Source organism: Lutjanus erythropterus, chromosome 4 (genome assembly GCF_056507025.1).
Source record: "Lutjanus erythropterus isolate fLutEry1 chromosome 4, fLutEry1.hap2, whole genome shotgun sequence".
Taxonomy (NCBI): Eukaryota; Metazoa; Chordata; class Actinopteri; order Lutjaniformes; family Lutjanidae; genus Lutjanus; species Lutjanus erythropterus.
In genome coordinates, this window is record NC_139320.1 from 25,442,278 (window position 1) to 25,461,865 (window position 19,588).

A 19,588-nucleotide genomic window follows, 5' to 3' on the forward strand; every position below is an offset into this window, starting at 1 on the left:
TTTTACTCTGAGCACTTTACTCAGCCTGGATAACTGAACTTCAATGAAGAAACTGATGGGAATAATCTGCACAGTACTGGACTGTATAAAAAAAATACATAAAAAACTGTCAGCTCCTGAGTTATCAATTTTTGCTCTAGAATTTTTGATACCTGACAGCGCTGAAGCAGTCTGATCAATATGTGTAAAGTTTTCGTGTATGTTTGTTGTTTTAAAGTATGGCGTCTGTATTACCGTTTTTCTCTGTGTACCTTTTTGATGTGATTAATGGAACTGTTGGCGTTTTTTTATGGTTTACTACTCCTACTGCAGTGCATGTTTGGGTGTGGTGTCCACTGTTTAAATCCTCTGTTCACACCAGCACTTTTTGTTTATTGTTGGGAGTTACTTTTGGTTGTTTGATTTGTTTGTTTTTGAAACATGATGTACGTGACATATGTTAGAGCTGAGGTTAATTGCATAAAACTGCAAAAATATAATGAGAAAAATTTCAGTCAAAAACATCTGTCAAACTTTGTCAAGAAATTTTATGCAAATAATTAATCAGCTCTATGAATACACTTATTTGTTAATTTGTTTTTCAGACTCTGAAAAAAGAAACTATGGTCAATTTAATCAGAATATTTCTGCTGACTGTCAAGCAAGACTTTCTGTGCACAACAGGATATTCCCTTAGTATGTTTAAAAAAAAAAAAGTAAAAGATTTTATCAACGGTGGAGAGAATGTCTGAGAAAATGTCGGCCTTCTCTGCTCAGCTCCGTTCTTTAAATACAGCAGCAAATCCCTCAATGCATCTGTCTTCCTCTGTTTTAAGAACATCTCCAGACTCTTCCCACCGTTTTCTTACTTGAGCTGCAGAAACTTTGCTCTATGTTTTAATTAGATCCCACTTTGATGGCTCTGGGAATAGGACAGCAAGAAAACACGGGTCCCCAGCACACACTGAGCTGAAATTACAGCTACTTGTCATATCTCACCTTAAGTGAAATGCAGCTGACTGTAAACTAATGCAATCATGTGTATATCTTAAAATCATTAGAGCGTTTCTTTCAAGCTCAGGAACCACAAGGAGTAGCATCGTCCATCAACCGTTCTTTATCCCCTTTAATAATGTCTGACAAGTATTCCCAGGCAACACAAACTGAAGCTTTTTAATGATTGGTACATGCTGTAGCAGCCTCGACATGATTATTAAGTCACACTCACATGCAGGATTTATTACTTAGTGACAGTTGAATTCCTGAGGGAACAATGGCAAAGCTGTAGTTTCAGCATGGATGTTTAAAGTGAACCTTGTTTCAGTGGGCTTGTTTGTGTATTTCTCAGATTAAAGCACCGGTTCTCAACCTGCGGCTTTAGAGACGTTCTTCGCAGCGGGTGGGTGATAATCAATTCCTTTAACATAAAGACTTATTATCACATTTGTAATGTTGGTGAGTCATACTTTCTCAAGTTCGATGATGAATATTTACACCGTATAGGTTTCTTTCCATATTTAATCGTGTAAAAAATCTCTAAAAATAGTAATAATTCTGTTCTCCTGGATTTCAGTACTGCAGGCACGGCTTTGTTTCAGAGGGTCACGAGCAGGACACGTTCAGAAACACTGGCTTATTTATGGGACAAAGATGTTCATTTCATAGAAATAAACTCATACCCATGGAGAGTAAGACCAAGTGTTTTGGACTTGCACCTCAAAAATGGCAGAAAAGAGATAAATATTTATTAAATATTTTGCTGGAGGCTGCTAGAAAGGGCCTTACGAGGAAAGGATTATCACAGAAGAGTCCAGCTTTGGATGCATGGAGTGAAATTTCAATGAACATTTTCAAAATGGAGAAGATAACAGCGTATGTTATTTGTGTCACGGTGGAAAAACTGGGTTTATGTAACGCATAAAACATGACTTAACACTAATACACCACAAATCTTAAAAATTTAAGTTTACTGTGTGGTCAGGAAAAGATCACGCACTAAATGCACATAGTTTCAGTGTTTTTGCTTATACTTCCTTGTGTTTGTTAAAAATCTCAAAATAGAGCATATCAAACATAAATGGATGATGTATACATACAATATTTGAAGCTCACTTTTTGGAAAATTTCAATTAAAAAAACATATTAATAACAGAAATAAACTCATAAATCACAAAATACTAATTATGTTGGGGTTATATTTGTTATCATCCTACTGTGGACTTGGATTGGTGATTACAGTTCTTATCTCAACTTGTCTTTTTTTCAACCTGTTGTTTCAGATAACGGGGAATGTGAACCCAAGGCCAGGGTTAACGGACTGAGGCAACTCATGCTCCAGATTTCCATGAACTATTACTTTAAAAAAAACATTTCAATTTTGTCTCATATTTACATGATAGTTGTCAAAAAACTAAAATACCTGCATATTTTCTGACATAAAGTTGAGTTACTTGTTTCAGCATAAATATAATAAATATATAAAAGCAACACTTTTGTTTTTGGTCACCTTTTCCATGAGCTGACGTGAAAGTCTTGACAGATGTGGCGTATAGAGATGCTGATTGAACAGCAGGGTTATGATGCAGGTGTGCCTTGTGACTGGTCACAATAAAAGGACACTCTAAAATGTGTAGTTTTATCTTTAAAAAAGGCATTCATAAGATACTGAACTATGTCACATGGGGTTACAGGTACCACTTTTTTCCCCAGGAGGACAAAGTCACTGTGTCTCTGCACGGCTTGTACTTGTTGGCTTTGTTGGTTTGGTTGGTGAGGTTTGGGCACGAGGAGTGATTGGTCAGGGGTTGGGTAGGAATATCAGAGTGAGGCATTTTGAGAGAAATAAACCTTTTGTGTGCACAGAAATCACCTTAAATTTTTTTTTATTTCAACTCAAGAATAATGGTCATACTGTCATTAGATTGTGTTTCAAATTGTTCTGTTTATAGAATGCAGCACAGCTGTGCGCTTAACTGGAAAACAGAGCTTATAACTGTAAGTTGTTTCTCTTATGGAGTCCCTGTCATAATGACATTCAAGACAGTTAAGGTGTTTGATTATAGACATGCATCTTTAGCATTCACTCATCTATTGACAGGAATTACATAGATTTTTGATTTTTAATTAGCGTAAAATGGTTAAGTTTCACATACAGAATCATCAAATTATACTAGAAACTTGACTTAATAATAATTATTATAATTAGAAATTCAATTCTAGCTTAATTAAAGCATGACCTGTGGCAGTTCTTTAGAAACCAAGAGAACGTTCTGTAAAGTGAGCATCTTGTGTTTAATTATCTTAAAGCCCTCTTTGATACAGCATGTACACATATTCATTATTTATTTTGATGAGGTTTGAGAATATTCCGCTGTGTCATATTGCTGACGTTCATAGACACAACAGAAAACTGCAGAGATTTTTTTTCAGCAAGAGCAGACTAAATAAAAGCTTCCATTAACTCTTGTTTATTCAACAAAAATCAGAGTTCGCTTGACTTAAGCGCCAAATCCACTGTGACATTTGTGTTTTTGCTCATTTGTTGTTACATTTGTGCTACAGAAGGAGTTTTGGCAGAGGACCTACCTCCCACGAGATGACCAGTTCGTGCCTGCGGCCATTCCCTCCACTAACGTTTGCTGGTGCCACTGATGGGACTGTTTGAAACAGAAAGGTTAATGCTGCATCACTGACCTGACACTGCAAACTCACTCACACAACATGTTTTTAAAAACTGAGGAGAAGATAAAAACGCACAAAAAGTACCTTTCAGATAGCAGTCCATTTTCTTAAAGACTCGTGAATTTGAGTGCATTTATTTTGAAACTCATTTCTAATTTATAAAAAAAAAAAATCCTAAATTTCAAAGTTCATCATTATGATTAACACAATGCCTTTTTGAGTCAATTGATTGCAAATGAAAATAAATTCTGTTTTAATGATGTGTTTAAAAGCATTACTTAAGAAAACAAACCTTAAATGGCATGAGAAAACATTAAAAGCTCATTAGTTACAGTTAAGTGTTTGTGCCCGCATTAAAAAAAACCTGTCAATCAAACTGAGAGCGATAGCACACTCTGGCACTGTGTTTTAAATTTTTGCACCCTTTTTGTTGACATTTGCATCACAGATTATAATTTTAAGGATGGACTGCCACAACAGTGTGTAGATACAGTAATTAGTCTGTTAATTACGCTGAAGAGATGGGACAGATTAAATAAGCCACTTCCAAATGACCAATGACCTTTGTAATTATTGCATTTTATAGATGAGAAACGAGCAGTTAGTGAAGCGGCACGCTTCATCCAGCCTGTCTCAGTCGATTTCTGCTCCCCATAAAAAGAATATTCTGTTGTGTCTTTGCCTCTGGGCATTAAGGGACTGGCTGCTTTAGCAGAAACACTAAACTTGTTGAAATTCATGTAAGCAGCTTATTTTCAACTTCTTGCCCAATTAAAATTGAGTGTATTAACAATGGGAATATAACACGGTCATGGAGTGGCATGCGGGGGCACCAGCTACTGTAAGCTCTCCAGCTACAATAAATCATCAGCTCGAATTTGCACTCAGTTTATCACATAATCAGTTCTTGGACTGGTCTGTCAAAATGTGATTTTAATGTGGCAAATTTACTTTTGAGGTTTTACCTGCTTCTTTGGTTCGGACTCCTCTCGAAGGTGCACTGGGATCTCCAGTCCCAATCGCATTGCTGGCCACGACCCTGAACTCGTATTCCACCCAGGGGTTGAGCTCCACAGCCATGGCTGACTCCATGTCCCCTGTCACTGGGTCTGGGTCTGGAGATAAGAGTGGTGCTAATCAGCACAAGCACCACATAACAGCTCCTGCGCTTCAGTTCACATTATATACAGTTTGTAAAACATACACTGCTTTAAGTGCGAACGTTCAGCATTATGGGTATTCGAGTGTTCGGATTATACTGAGCGAAAAGTGTATGAATCACAGACCTTTCAATATGAAGAACAATGCAGGACAGCGATGCTTAACATACAGACGGAGCAATCAGGGAGGTTTTTTTAATGGCTGAACATCAGTGCAGAAATTCTGTGATGGCTAAAGTAATAAAGGTGTGCAGAGATGTCATTATCTGTATCTGTATAAACAAAAACATATATATATATATATATATCTGTGTCTATATTCGGACAAAATACCAGAAGTGCTTACAGAAGGTCGTGATAAATCAGGCAATTCTTACCTCATATTCATTGGCAATGCAACTGTAATGCCTTCAAACCATCAAATTGATTTAATGTAATACTGTACAATTCAACTGTCTTTTTAATTTTTACTAAACTAAGTTTTATGAACTGAACTTCACCACCATCTCCCTTTAATTGGAGGACACTGAACCTAAGAAACTAAAAAAAAAACTTTTATGAAACAAAAGATTCTGTTTTGCCGTGGAAATAGGAAGTATTTACAATAAATATATTAAAAAATACCCTTTAGTCAAGGGAAACAATCTTAAATTGCAGTGATGCTGCATTTGTACTTGTGTAAAAATGTACTTAGATAAAAGTAAAAAGCAGGAGTCTTAATGTTACTGTGTTACATTTTGGAAATTATTTTCTCCCGAATAATAACAGCCAACTTCAGGTCAAAGAAATATTAGTTACCATTGTATTATTTGTGCTTTACAAAATAACAATTTAGATTTGGGCGCATCTCTACAAGACAGTCACCTGAGCTCAGTTGACAAACTGAACAGGTGTTTCACTGCTTGAGGCCAGACTGAAAAAAGTAAGGTAAGGTAGCTGCTGCTGCTGCTGCATCACACAACAACCTACAACATCATGTAATTTAGAAACGTGGATCATAAATACATACACCTGCATAAATGTGCTTAAATTCACATGGTGCGTGTGCACAGTAGTTGCCTGGAACAAGAAAGATAATAACAGACAATAGTTTCAAATAATAAAACCAGGTAAAATTAATGAATCTCTGTAAAAGCAAGAAGTGATGTTGGCTGGTAGAGCATAACCAGGGACGACACCAGAGCGTCTGCTGATGTCTGTAGCCTACAGACAGTCATTAATTGCAAAGGATTACATATAGATTAAATATGATAATTTTATGTGATAACTTCAAGACTGAGGGCGGCACGGTGGTGCAGTGGTTAGCACTGCCACCTCACAGCAAGAAGGTCCTGAGTTCGATCCCCCAGCTCCCCGGCTGGGTCAGGGCCTCTCTGTGTGGAGTTTGCATGTTCTCCCCGTGTCTGCGTGGGTTCTCTCCGGATTCTCCGGCTTCCTCCCACAGTCCAAAGACATGCATGCTAGGTTAACTGGTGACTCTAAATTGCCCGTAGGTGTGAATGTGAGTGTGAGTGGTTGTCTGTCTATGTGTCAGCCCTGCGATGAACTGGCGACTTGTCCAGGGTGAACCCCGCCTCTCAACCAATGTCAGCTGGGATAGGCTCCAGCAGCCTGCGACCCTTACGGAATAAGCGGTTACAGAAAATGAATGAATGAATGAACTTCAAGACTATGTCAACTGGTCTAATTACTTTCTGTTTCCTAAAATTGGGTGATAATTCCTGCAATGTTTTTAAAAACTGGGAGTTGAAACTTTAACCTCTCAGTGATTGTTTCATTTCAAATCCACTAAACTGGAGCACAGAGCCAAAAGAGAAAAAAAAAAAAAACAACAAAAAAGTACAATTGTCTTAGTTCTTACGAACTGCAGTGTTACACCTCCCCCCCCGAGAGCAACTGTGACTTGGCATATTTTTTACACCAGGTGGTGACGAGACACAATTTACTTGAAACCTGGTTCATGATGTTGTTTTGATGTCTGAACAGCAGCTTATAAAAGCTTTAGCGCACATTTGGAAGAACAACTCATTACATACTGTAGAAGGGGGGTTGTTTTCAATCAATTTTCACAGTATCCACTGAAGGCTTAGAGTGGTAAGTAATTATGAGTCACATCCTGAGACTGAAAAAGTCAACTTTTACGAATGTATTTTGAACTGAATTACAAGCAGGTAACACAACTAATCTGGTTTCTTCAGGGCGGCCATAATCAGGCTGCGTCAATATTGACCCTGCAACAACAAACAAACATTGACTGAAAGCATATCCGTGTCACAAACGAACCAGAGGTCTCTGTGTGCTAACTAAGGCAACATTCAGTGAAGCAGTGCAGCTTATATTCTTATCATCCAAAGCAGCTCACAATGAGACCACTCTGTCAAGCAAGCTGCTCTTCAAACATGAGCTGATAACTGTGTTTGCAAGGAGTGGGAGCTAAAAGCCCAATCCCCCTCTCTGCTAATCTTAACAAGTTCAACACTGACAATACATCACAGAGTCCTAATTGTGCTTTATCGAATTAAACGTGGCTGAACAGACATGATGTGAGAGGAGTGTATACAAAGTATGATTTATATATCTGTGGGGATGAATCATTATCACACCTTAAACTCTGCTATTATTATCACACGGCATATTAAGATGGATTACGCACGACGCTCAGCAAGCCTTCATCCTTTAACGCTAAGTGATAGTAATTGATGGTTTTTGTGTCAAGCTACAGAAAAAAGAAGCTAATTCATTTTTTAAGCAGTGAAAGTGCATTTACACCAAATGAACATGGATAAGTCGTATAATTCGAGCCCAAAAGGTTAATTTCCAACTAACGGCTGATATGACACCGAATAAAATTCAAAGCAATGACATTTGATATAGGCTCAAATTGCTTTTCGCCAAGTTCTTTTGAACAACAGCCAAGTTCAGACAATAAAATGACAGCTGGGAAGAGAGAACTACAGTGCAACTTCTTAAGCAGGCATCAGAGAATACAGACTTGGTCAGAGTTTGGTCCAGAGTGACACAGTAAGACACTTGATCCGGTGCTTTCTGGATGAGATTTCAAAGGCTGATTGTGTTTATACAGTGGAAACCACTTATATGGAGAAATGAGCTTGGGACAAAATGATTTCTATATAAATGCTGTTTGAATAATTTCCTTAAAGAAAACAAGTAGTCTGTTTACAGCACGTATCAAAGTTGAGGCTCACGGGCCAAATCTGGTCCAGCATCTCATTTCAGGTGGCCTGCAACAGCTTATGAAGAATATGACTGGGTGTGAATGCTGCAAGCATTCTTAGCTTGTTCTTCAAAATAAGATGGCCCCTGTATATTATCAGGAAATGAGGGATGGACCTTTATTTTTCAAAATAAAAGCCCCAAACAGTAACTGCATCTAAACTGGAAACTCAGGATAAGTGACGTAACTTAGTTTAGCTACCAGCCTTTAGTGAAGGAATTCAGTTAAGCTTTAGTCTTTCATCAGACATTAAAGTATTGTACATCAATCCTTCATTTTCGGTATTATTCAACAGCAGTTACCAATACCAATAACTTTTTTTTCCACATCATTCAAACATTATATTATGAAGGCAGCAATGCAGTTTAACATCAGCTTTTCAACATCCAGCATTCACACCAGCAATTTCATTAGAAATTGCCTTCTGTAGTTTGCATACTACAATTCTATGCTGTGCAATGGAAGTACAGAGTCTGGATAGTGCCTCTATCGTATAACTGTTTGTAACTCCTCCTGCAGAGTGGTTGTAGCAGGTAACCTTAGTAGTAACAGCCTACTCAAATGTATAAGAAAAGAAAAGTAAATGCAGAGAAAAGGCAATTTAATGAAAGAGGAGAAAGTGAATATTTTTGTACTTAAGACAAGCAGATATGTCTTATACTAATTTGTATCTTTAATTGTTTTCATAAGTTGCATATTAGTTGTAAATCTCTGCTTAAAATGATCCTTTTTAGACTTACACTTTCAAAGCTAATTACTAATTATTCAGTTATGTCTTAAACCAATAATAGTCAAATGCAGAGGCAATTATATAATATGTTATGACAGTCTTACATTTACAACCAGCCCTTTGAGGGGAACCATAATGCTAATGTGAGATGCTTCAACAAAACTACAGCAAGCTATATTTTACATGCAGTATAGGACTGTATTATAGTGTATTTGAATTATATGCAGTACAGTTATTTTATTTGTAAAGTAATTTGGAAAACCTTTGAAACAGCTGTACTATATTTTGAAAGTGTCAATAAAATGATGAATGAATATGTCCTTTTCATTTCCCCGTCCTCATGTAATAAGTATATAAATGTCAAACAGAGAGTATCTACATAATAAATACATAAAAATAAAAATAAATAAATGATCAATTTGACCTGGACAGATGAGATCGCTGTCAAAGGTTTCCGCTGTATAAGTAATAATGTCTGTTGACAGCTGTAACCTTTCTCTAGTTGGGCTGATTCATCATCTCTGTATATGACTTTGGGCAGGATTAAGGCCTTTGTATATGGCCCCGCATTAACCTCAAACATCTAGATGCTGCAATTTGCTCCTTATTGATTACCTGTTTTGACAGTTTGCCAGCCTAATGAAAATGGGCTGCGGGCCTGTAAATTATAGGTGCTGATGGGGCTGTGGTTGTCCAGGCCACGACCCCAGGACAGGGTGGCTGTGGTGTCCGTGATCTCCTCCACTATCACCACTCCAGGAGGTCCAGGAGGACCTGGTGAGAAGAAGGTGAGGAGACAGAGATTAAATTACCTGTTTGAACAGCTGAACCACCAATGCTTCGAAAATGTCACGACACAAGCGAAGAAGAAAAAAAACCAAAACAATCTCTGTTGCTGTTTGTATCAACTCTCGTGTCTTCATCATGCATTGTCACTGTTTGATACACTGATGCAGTGGCTTTCAAACTTTTATCAATGATGTACCTCCTTTCAAACACAGGCTTGTTACACACTTTCCAAATGCAAATTCAAGCAAGTTTCTCTTCCAGCATCTTACAGCTGTGGTAAATGATATTTATATCTATTTTATATAGTATATGCTCAAAATGATTAGGACCTTTTTCATTTCTTCATATACAATATCATAATATCAGACGTTATTGTGCTATAAACAACCAAACTTATGTTTTATGATGACATTCTACAGTAGGATGATAAACTAAAGGCAACACAATATAACCACCCAATATAACCAGAAAACAATTTATTATGAAAGCAATGCAATCATTCAAGCCATTTCAAGCACTTAATGCAAAAACCAAGCGCTTTTCAAAGCCTGAAAATGTTACATTAAAATTCAAGTGTTTTCTATGGGGAAAAAAAGCTTAAAGCTTATATAAAGAGGTACAGCACTGTGTCGTCAGTGTCTGCTTGCCAACGAAAATCCCATTAAAGTAAAATTAAATTAAAGTAAAATTAAATTAAATTATCTGATACTGACCGTATTTTGTTGGTTCTGTTTTTGCTTTCTTTTTCACTTCTTTCACCCTGTTTTCAGCTGTATTACTGCCACGTTTCAAGCATGAATCAATTTTCCTGATTTTCGTCTAACATTCGATACTAAAACTGGCGCCCCGCTCACAGCGAACATGACTGTGTTTGCTGCTTTCTTCTTCTGTGAGGTTTTATGACACTTAACAGTTTTTAGCACTTAAGAACTGTATTGAAAATAAGAATATTGAATATGAAATGCGGTTAAATCAAACTTACATTTACATTTTTATTGAGCTAATTATAGTATACTTAACAAATATGCATGACTGATAGTTTCTAAATAAACATTTTAAAATTAGAATTACTGCCAGACAAGTTCCAATTTACATCCATGTCTTTCTAATCTATGTAGTGAGAACTATTAAGGAAATAAATAAAAGGTTTTAATTGTGTTTTTATCACTATAATTAATTACATGTGTGATCACGGTGAATACATTTCAGTGGTAGACATGCTGTTTTCACTTATATACTATTTTTACAGAGGAGTACAGAGGACTGATAGAGAGCCGAGCAATATGTCACACTGAAATTTACCTTTGACCTTTTGGATATTAAATATCATCACCTCATCATTTTATCCTATTAGATATTTGTGTGAAATGTTGTCATAATTAGCGTATGCATTCACATACCCTCTGCAGTACTCCAAAGGGCCCATATTTATCAATTACTCCCAAAATGACATACCTCACTGGTGGAGAGAACTGGCAGTGACAGGGTTACCAGACCTTAACTACGTTACACTGGTCATGTGACATTACTCACATGACATTACACACATGGTTCATTTAGGTTTAGGCAATAAAACTACTTGGTTAGTGTCAGGAAATGATTGTGGTTAGAGTTATTTCATGTGATGGAAGAGACGTCACTTGTGAGCAGGAAGTGATGCCACGTACGTCACGTCCGTAACGAAATTTGAAGTTACTTTTCTGTTCCACACAGGACTCGAACCTCGGGCTCCTGGGTGAAAGTCCATCCACCCCACCTCCTCCAAATGCAGACTTTTTCACCTCTTCTACATATGTTATACTTACTACATCCACTAGGGGGCACCGCCTAACAGTATACAGACATTTCTGTTGGACCAAGCCACTTTCACTTGCACCAAAGACACGTTTTTCTGGTGAGGACAGACTTTCAGAAACACGGCACTAATGAATGCATCCATGCAGGCATTAAGAAGGATGTGCAGCTGTATGCATATTGTGACAACATCAGTTCTCGGTTGTTATCTTTGCACAAACAAACAACAGACAAGAACCCGACAAACTAGACTGAACCAGGATTGGGGCCGACACAGATCTGTTGCCAAGCATTTCATGCTGATTAAGGGATACTGAAGCTTTCTTTTTGGGGGTTTCAGAGACAGTTTGCCAATTCTGCTGAGCATGACTGTGTGGTAGACCTTCCTGTGTTTTAATACAGCTGAACATATGTTTACCTCAGTCTTCAGAAGTAAATGTAATCTGCAAGAGCAGCAAACGTCTAAGGACTCAAGGGGGAACAGCTGTAAATGAAAAGCTGGCAGCTGGTACGCTCAATGAAAACCAATGTACTGTGTCCCCAAAAAGTGCCCATTAGAAGGTGGCACTGAAAGGTGCATTTGCATTTCAGGACATTAAGATGCATTTTGTGTCACTGTAGGAACAGCACCCACTTTTTACTGTGCTCAACACCATGGCATTAATCCTCCCCTGTATTAGTGCATAATGTTAGATTACAGTCATTAAATACATCAAATACTATACTGAAGATGCGTGGCTAAAGTTAATGTCACAATATATTGATTGATATTGATTATAGCGAATGATTGGGGAAAAAAGTGTAAAAATAAGTTCAATTTCCTGACATTTTATTTGGAAAATCTAACATCTCAATTTACTTGGGATCATCCTTTAAAATGATTTTTCTCTGTCGTTATCATTAGCCCTAAAACTCAATTTAGAGAGAAGTCACTGCTTCAACACTAGAACAGCCAAAATGGTGATTTTGACTGTTTTTAAATTTATATGTGCAATAACTTTAATTAAAAAATACGTTGTGTCTGGTGAAATTGATATGATACCCTGCAGAAAATCACGGCTGTGAATATTACAGTTTACTAAATGTAATGACATGCATATTGGTAAATATTTAATTAAACTTTATAACATTTTCAGTTTAGTGTTATTTCATTTTAATAGGAGAATAAATGCATTAATCTCTTGCAAATGTACAATTCTTTACTACAGAAGTTAGTCAAAACCAGACCGGGAACTGTATGAAAAATAAACATTACTTTAGATTATCAGCAACAATCAGAAGCAGCCGCAGAATCTGATCACTAGACATTTCAGCCAATCTGTTTAACAGCCCGTATTAAACTTGTTCATGCAGACAGACCGTCTGTCCAGCCATACTCACAGTGCCTATAAAAAATTAGTCAAGATGGTCAAAAGGGGGTAATAATGTGGAAATAGTCATTGTTCAATTGTCTCCACCGGGAGCAAATTTCTAATGTCTGATGTAATTAACCAACTTCCCAAATCTGCTGCTCTCGTAACAAATTGGGTACTAATTTCCCAGATTCACAGAAAATGTTAACATTATTTCACAGTATTTCACAGCTTAAATCACCCAAAGAACTGGTGACTGTCATATTCTTCATTTCCACTGGTTTAAACTTTCCACAAATAATTCAGTGCAAGAATAATGTGAATTCAGTTTCAGGGCGGCGGTCAGGGGCATAAATACAGTGAGCAACACTGTGTTAGGTGGAGAATGGCCCATTGAAAGTGATTCAGACTGGCACCTTGGAAATACACCTGCATTCTAAGAAGATCTTAACTTAGAAATTGTGCCATTTACTATCTATGCCCTCAAAAAGCAAACCCGTCTCTGTCATGTTTTTTTTTTTTTTTGGTGGGGCGAAACAGTCAGTAGCAACAGGATTATATGTTCATTATAAAGAAAATTATATAAACTAGATCAATTAAATGAATGAATGATTTCTTCTTTCTTTTGTATTTTTGTCCAGATGTGCAATTACACTTGGTGGGTATTGTCTAATACAACAGCCCAGAGTTTCTCATGTTCTTCTCAGCCAAGGACCCGAAACGACAAGATAGAAAACATACCAGGGACCCCCTCATGTCTGTCCGTTAAAATAATTTAAAATAACCAATTAGAATTCAATTAGACATAATTTATTAGTTCTTGCAGAGCATTTTATGTTGCTTAAAACATGACTGGAGGTGGACTTTCAATAATATTCAATAAAACATGTAAAATATATGTAAAATATAAATAATAGAAAATATAAAATAAGCCTGATAAAAAAAATAAAAAGAACTATAATAGGCATAGTGTGGGAGTTTGAATATGACAGAAAGAGCCAGTTTCCACCATTAATGGGTGATGTGTGGGTGGAACATGCTTGACTGGTGGTAGGAAGATTTTTATATACATATATATTTATTAACAGATCGTTACATTAATATGCAGTCTATGAACTATTTCAGATTTAAAAAATAAAACAATTTACTCAACTATGAAGCCTTTTGTAAAAAAAATAGTTAAATAATTTTATCACAATAATTGAAATGAATAAATCTGTAGGTCCCTGAACCCCTATTTGAGAACCACTGCAATATCATGAGTAACTCATTCCACTGTAAAATCTAACACAGAGTTGATAAAGTGTATGGTGTGTGTGTGTGTGTGTGTGTGTGTGTGTGTCCTTCCTAACTAGCAACTAGTGTTCACTGCGGTCTGTCATAACTACCTTATACTCTTTCTAGTGGTTCAATTCAAGAGTGTACAAGACGCCACAGTGTACCGGAACACTGACAGCTCACCTCGAACAAGAAGTTCGGCTTCTGCAAACACAGTGTCAGCACTGGTCTGGGCCCGGCACCCATACTTCCCAGCATGCTTCAACAAGATGCTCCTTATCATCAGATCCACTGTGGAAGACTGCTGCAAATGGAAAAGGATAAAAAAAAAAGTCAGGTATTAAGCGAGCCTAAATGCGCTTGACTCACAAAAGTGTGATTCCTTTACATCTTGTAGAAGCTCATGTGGCTAGAGAGATTCCTGTTTAATTCAGGTGCTTGCTTGCTGCTACATTCTTCAGCTAGCCGTATTTTTTCTCTGCTGAAATGAGAAATGCCTAAGGCAAGACTGGGAATAATTCAAGGTCTGCAGGCAGCTGTTTAGCACGAAACCTGATTAAAATTACAAACCATGCATCAGCCAGGAATCTGTTGTGCCTGTAAAGGATTGTCACTGCAAATACTTTCTCCCCTGAGTATGGGTAGTAGCAGAGGACACATCAGGACAGATGTGATTTTAACATCCGCTGTTGATAAAGGAATAGTGACATAAACAGGACTCCCCACTCTCCAGCAAATTAGTTTTCAACTTCATTTTATGGGTTAGGCACTAATGATTATTTTCATATTGTGAAGAGAAATATTAGATGTTTGCTTTATAAAAATATAAAACTAAATTAATCTTGCTGAACTTTAAGCAAAAAACATGTTTCAAATTGTTTAGTTCCTAAGATAACAACAGTAATATCTAATATTCAATTTGCTTGTTATGTTTTAAAATGATGCATCTAAAAAGGGTAACTTAACCATTTCAATTAAATAACACATAATGATTTATGTGTATTTATATGCGATAAAGCATAACGTTATGCTGCAGTTACATTTTCCGTTTCCTCGTGTTCTACTTTGAATTCTCATTAACTGTTTACCACAGGGAACTTATATAAACCAGCTATTATGGTATATTTATATGCACAATGCAGAATGGCGAGGATATATGGGAAGGATATTGTGCTGAAGTACTCCCCTACACCAAAAAATTCTAAATGGTAATAAGGAACATGAAGGTCAAAAAGGTCATGCAAAAAGAAAAAAGTGAAAATGAAAAAAAGGACATAACGACAGCAACAACGCAACCTTGATGCTGAAGGGAGGCATGGGTTAAATGCCTCTTTTCTGTGTATAGTTTGTTGTCGCTGGGAGAATTTGTACAACATCTTCCTCAGAGAATGTTTGACCCTGTACCAACTGACCTACGATGGCTGAAGTGCAAAAGACAGGCAAACAAGTTTGTACAAGGCTCTTAATTCAAGAAGCCTGACGATTACCAGATAAAAGAGCATAGCTACATTTATTTGACATGATGCATATCTGCAAAAGCAATAATACGCATTTAGAAACCAAACTAACCACCATATTAAAGCTACTATAAGAAGTTTTTAACTGGTTATGGGTCCAAAATAATTTAAATACAATTGCATAAAATGTTAAAATTTAAAATTTATAACTAGAGTATACCTTTTACAAAGCATTTAATGTGTATATTGTTTTACTAATGAAAGTACATAAACAAGAGCCTGCCTAAATGCACATATTTTCTCTCATATAGGAAGTAAGCCAAAAATTTTGTTGTTTTCCTGATGAGAGGAAATAAAAACAAGGAGTTGGCCTGTGAACTCAGCTTAAATGGATTTGTTTCTCATTTATAAAGTATTTACATGTGTATATATTTTCAATAACACGAGTCAAGATAATATAAGGTGAGGCCATTTGTGCACAAGATTCCCAAGATTTATCAATAAGATCTATTGTGAGTTGGATCAAGATGGTTGTCATTTAAGAAAAAAAAAAAGAAAAAAAGAAACACGGTTCTATATGACCTCTACAACTTACCGAGACCATCTGTGAGAGGATTGGCTATTTATATAGTTATACTTATTAATTCCTGCCACCAGATTTGCGTCTCCTTGAAATAAGATGCCAAATAAGCCAAAGTTGAAATGAAGCAGGAGGAGATTTTTATTGAGATTATTTTCTTTTTTAGATTTTGTGGTTATTACAGTGGAAACACTCGTGCTTTTGTTCACAGGAATCTCCAAAATCATCAAAATATAAAAGTTCCTTGTAGCGGCTTTAAAGTTTCAATTTTAGGGTTTTTTTCTGCTTCATTATATACCTTCCTATTTCTCATATTGCCTTTGTTTCAACCCCGATCACCTCTCCAAGCCAGAATGAGCCGGCCTCTATTTGTGTTTTCATTTTCACAAAAAGATACAGTTTTACAGATGCAATTCAAAACAACAGTCTAGACTTTGATATATGTGATAATATGGTTCAATGCAGGTCTTTGAAGATAAACATCTGAACTGATTCTTTTTGCAGTGTTTGATGCAATAGTAGGGGAGACCTGCCTGGGGCAATTGTAACAGGGGGTAATTGTAACCCACTTAATTTCTCCAATCAGAAACAAGCTAGAGTAAGTGCGACAAGAAGGCCATTGTAAATCTCTGACTTCTTGCATTGAATTTAATGTTCTAGTCTTCCTTGTTAATGAAAATAAATCATTTGTACTATTATTTGGAGCATGTATGCGTGTTTCTTATATCAAAAGATGGCCAGTGTATTTCAAGTAGTCTCTGAAGTATCAAGGAAAGTGTAACAACTGCCCCCAGTGTCCCCTACTATACATAAAAAAAACAGTGCAAATGGGAACAAAAAATAATTTTAACTTTAATAGTCTGATCAACAAATTACAGCATGAAGTCAATCAAATGAAACAAACAAAAACAAAACAGACATCTGTTTACATTTAACAGATGAACACCCACAGACAAATAGAGCTACAATGGAGACAGACAGAGACAGACGGACAAACTGACAGGCAGGAAAGACAGGTATATAGACAAATACATAAATGGAAAGACAGATACAACCATAACCAACATGATAAATATATTTTTAGTCTAAATTTTGCTCTTACTCTTGCTCTTACTGTTTGGATGTATTCAAAGTGGCCCCCGTCCTGCTGAAAGTTGATTGGTTTCTGGTTGAAGAACCACTGGAACGCCACATCCAGCGACGTGTCATGTGTCGCCTTGCAGCTCAGCACCACACTCTCCCCCACCGTCACTTCCACTCTGCTCGGGCTGAGCTCCACACGCATGGCGTCTGGAAGCACAAAGCTGCTGCACTGTCACCTCAGGCCAACCCAGAGCGAGCGTCAAGCAGCTGCATTTGACTGTGACATCACTGCCAGAGCAATCATGAGAACCACAACTTGGGCAAAAAAAACAAACAAACAAACAAACAAACAAAAAAAAAAAACGCTCACCTTTGTCAGATAAATATCCTGCTTGGCACTGATCTAGACTGTGTGTACAGTGCGTCTATGAGACAGAAGCCTTTACCCTGTTAAAGTGTGTCCTTGTAATATGATTCTTGAATGTGAGAGCCCTTGGTTCACGCTTGAGCAAGCACAATAAATTTCCTGGCACCCGAGCAAAGGTGGGGGGAAAAAATGACATTGGGGACTGTTTACTGGTGGCCGACTTGTGCTAATTTGGCAGAAAATAAAGGCCCCCAGGGCATCACTTACCTTTTACCCACAGTATGGCAGTCATCTCTGCCGAGCCCAACTGATTCTCTGCCCGGCACACATAGTTCCCCTCATCCGCTCGGCTGGAGTTAACAATTCTCAGAGTGTTGTTCCGTAACAACATAATCCTGCGAGAAAGGACACAAAAATCAATACTGGTATGAGAAACAAATTCACGTAAGACCAGTTGCACTACAAGTTCAGGGTTATATGTTTGTGGTTGAGTCGGGTTACAAGAATAGCCAGGGATGAGACAGAAAAGTTAAAAAGATATGTGCAGATGTTCTTGAAATAACCACTCACTAGAGATTCCTGTGGAAAAAATAAAAAGTACAATCATGTTTACAGCTAGTGAGTTATTATAACTGAAATGAAGGACAAAAAGCATCAGATGGTGAGTTGTTTGTGTTAGGAAAAAGCTCCGAGGATCGGGGGATGTGAAGTCAAGAGCAGTGTTTGCATTTGGTGTGTAACCTTCAACAAGGGAACATGAACATAAACCCTGTTCAGTAAAGATCAATCAACAATTTAAATGTGTTAATGAATGTGATTTGCAGATACCACTAAGTAGCCCTATCTTCAACAGGATTAAAACACACAGATGCTATTCAAGATACAGATAATGGGGACAGATTTTCAGTAAAAGGGAAAAAAAAAGCAACACCAAACTACTGATGTCAGGAACAAAGAGAGACAGTATTCCTCCCTTTCAATTTGAGCACAATGATGCACTGTGTCTTTGAAAAAAAATAGAATAGGCTGCCTATTGAGGTAACTGCAGTATAATTTCAAAATTAAGTTAAAAGAAAAATTCAGTGGTGGAGAGCATCGCACAAAAAGAAATAAAATAGACAGAGGTGGGCAGAACTTCAAATAAAAGTATTTAAAATACATATTTAATTACTTCTGAGTAGGCTTTTTTGTAATCTGTATTTTGGACAGAAAAAATGCAGCTAGGTTGTATTTTTGTATTTGAAATCCTTTCTAAATATCATTGGATATGTAATTTTATTCCCAAAATAAAAAAACAAGTTTGTACAAGGCTCTTAATTCAAGAAGCCTGACGATTACCAGATAAAAGAGCATAGCTACATTTATTTGACATGATGCATATCTGCAAAAGCAATAATACGCATTTAGAAACCAAACTAACCACCATATTAAAGCTACTATAAGAAGTTTTTAACTGGTTATGGGTCCAAAATAATTTAAATACAATTGCATAAAATGTTAAAATTTAAAATTTATAACTAGAGTATACCTTTTACAAAGCATTTAATGTGTATATTGTTTTACTAATGAAAGTACATAAACAAGAGCCTGCCTAAATGCACATATTTTCTCTCATTTATGAAGTAAGCCAAAAATTTTGTTGTTTTCCTGATGAGAGGAAATAAAAACAAGGAGTTGGCCTGTGAACTCAACTTAAATGGATTTGTTTCTCATTTATAAAGTATTTACATGTGTATATATTTTCAATAACACGAGTCAAGATAATATAAGGTGAGGCCATTTGTGCACAAGATTCCCAAGATTTATCAATAAGATCTATTGTGAGTTGGATCAAGATGGTTGTCATTTAAGAAAAAAAAAAAAAAAAAAGAAACACGGTTCTATATGACCTCTACAACTTACCGAGACCATCTGTGAGAGGATTGGCTATTTATATAGTTATACTTATTAATTCCTGCCCCCAGATCAGCTAGGTTGTATTTTTGTATTTGAAATCCTTTCTAAATATCATTGGATATGTAATTTTATTCCCAAAAAAGACACATAATTACATTAATTACTATTTTCACTAGTCATGACTAAACTTGAAATATCTGTCAATTC

At 36.6% G+C, this 19,588-nt stretch overlaps 1 protein-coding gene across 1 annotated transcript in view; it reads right to left on the bottom strand.

Annotated features, from left to right (window-relative positions):
* Nucleotides 1-19,588, bottom strand: part of cntn5 (contactin 5) — a 169,005-nt gene that overhangs the window by 11,896 nt on the left and 137,521 nt on the right. Inside the window, exons 13-18 of the mRNA XM_084717428.1 lie at nucleotides 17,753-17,880; nucleotides 17,150-17,325; nucleotides 14,182-14,302; nucleotides 9,401-9,559; nucleotides 4,626-4,775; nucleotides 3,565-3,635 (exon numbers count right to left, since the gene is read on the bottom strand). Coding sequence (XP_084573554.1) covers nucleotides 3,565-3,635; nucleotides 4,626-4,775; nucleotides 9,401-9,559; nucleotides 14,182-14,302; nucleotides 17,150-17,325; nucleotides 17,753-17,880 — 805 coding nt within the window. The remainder of the gene's footprint in view (nucleotides 1-3,564; nucleotides 3,636-4,625; nucleotides 4,776-9,400; nucleotides 9,560-14,181; nucleotides 14,303-17,149; nucleotides 17,326-17,752; nucleotides 17,881-19,588) is intronic.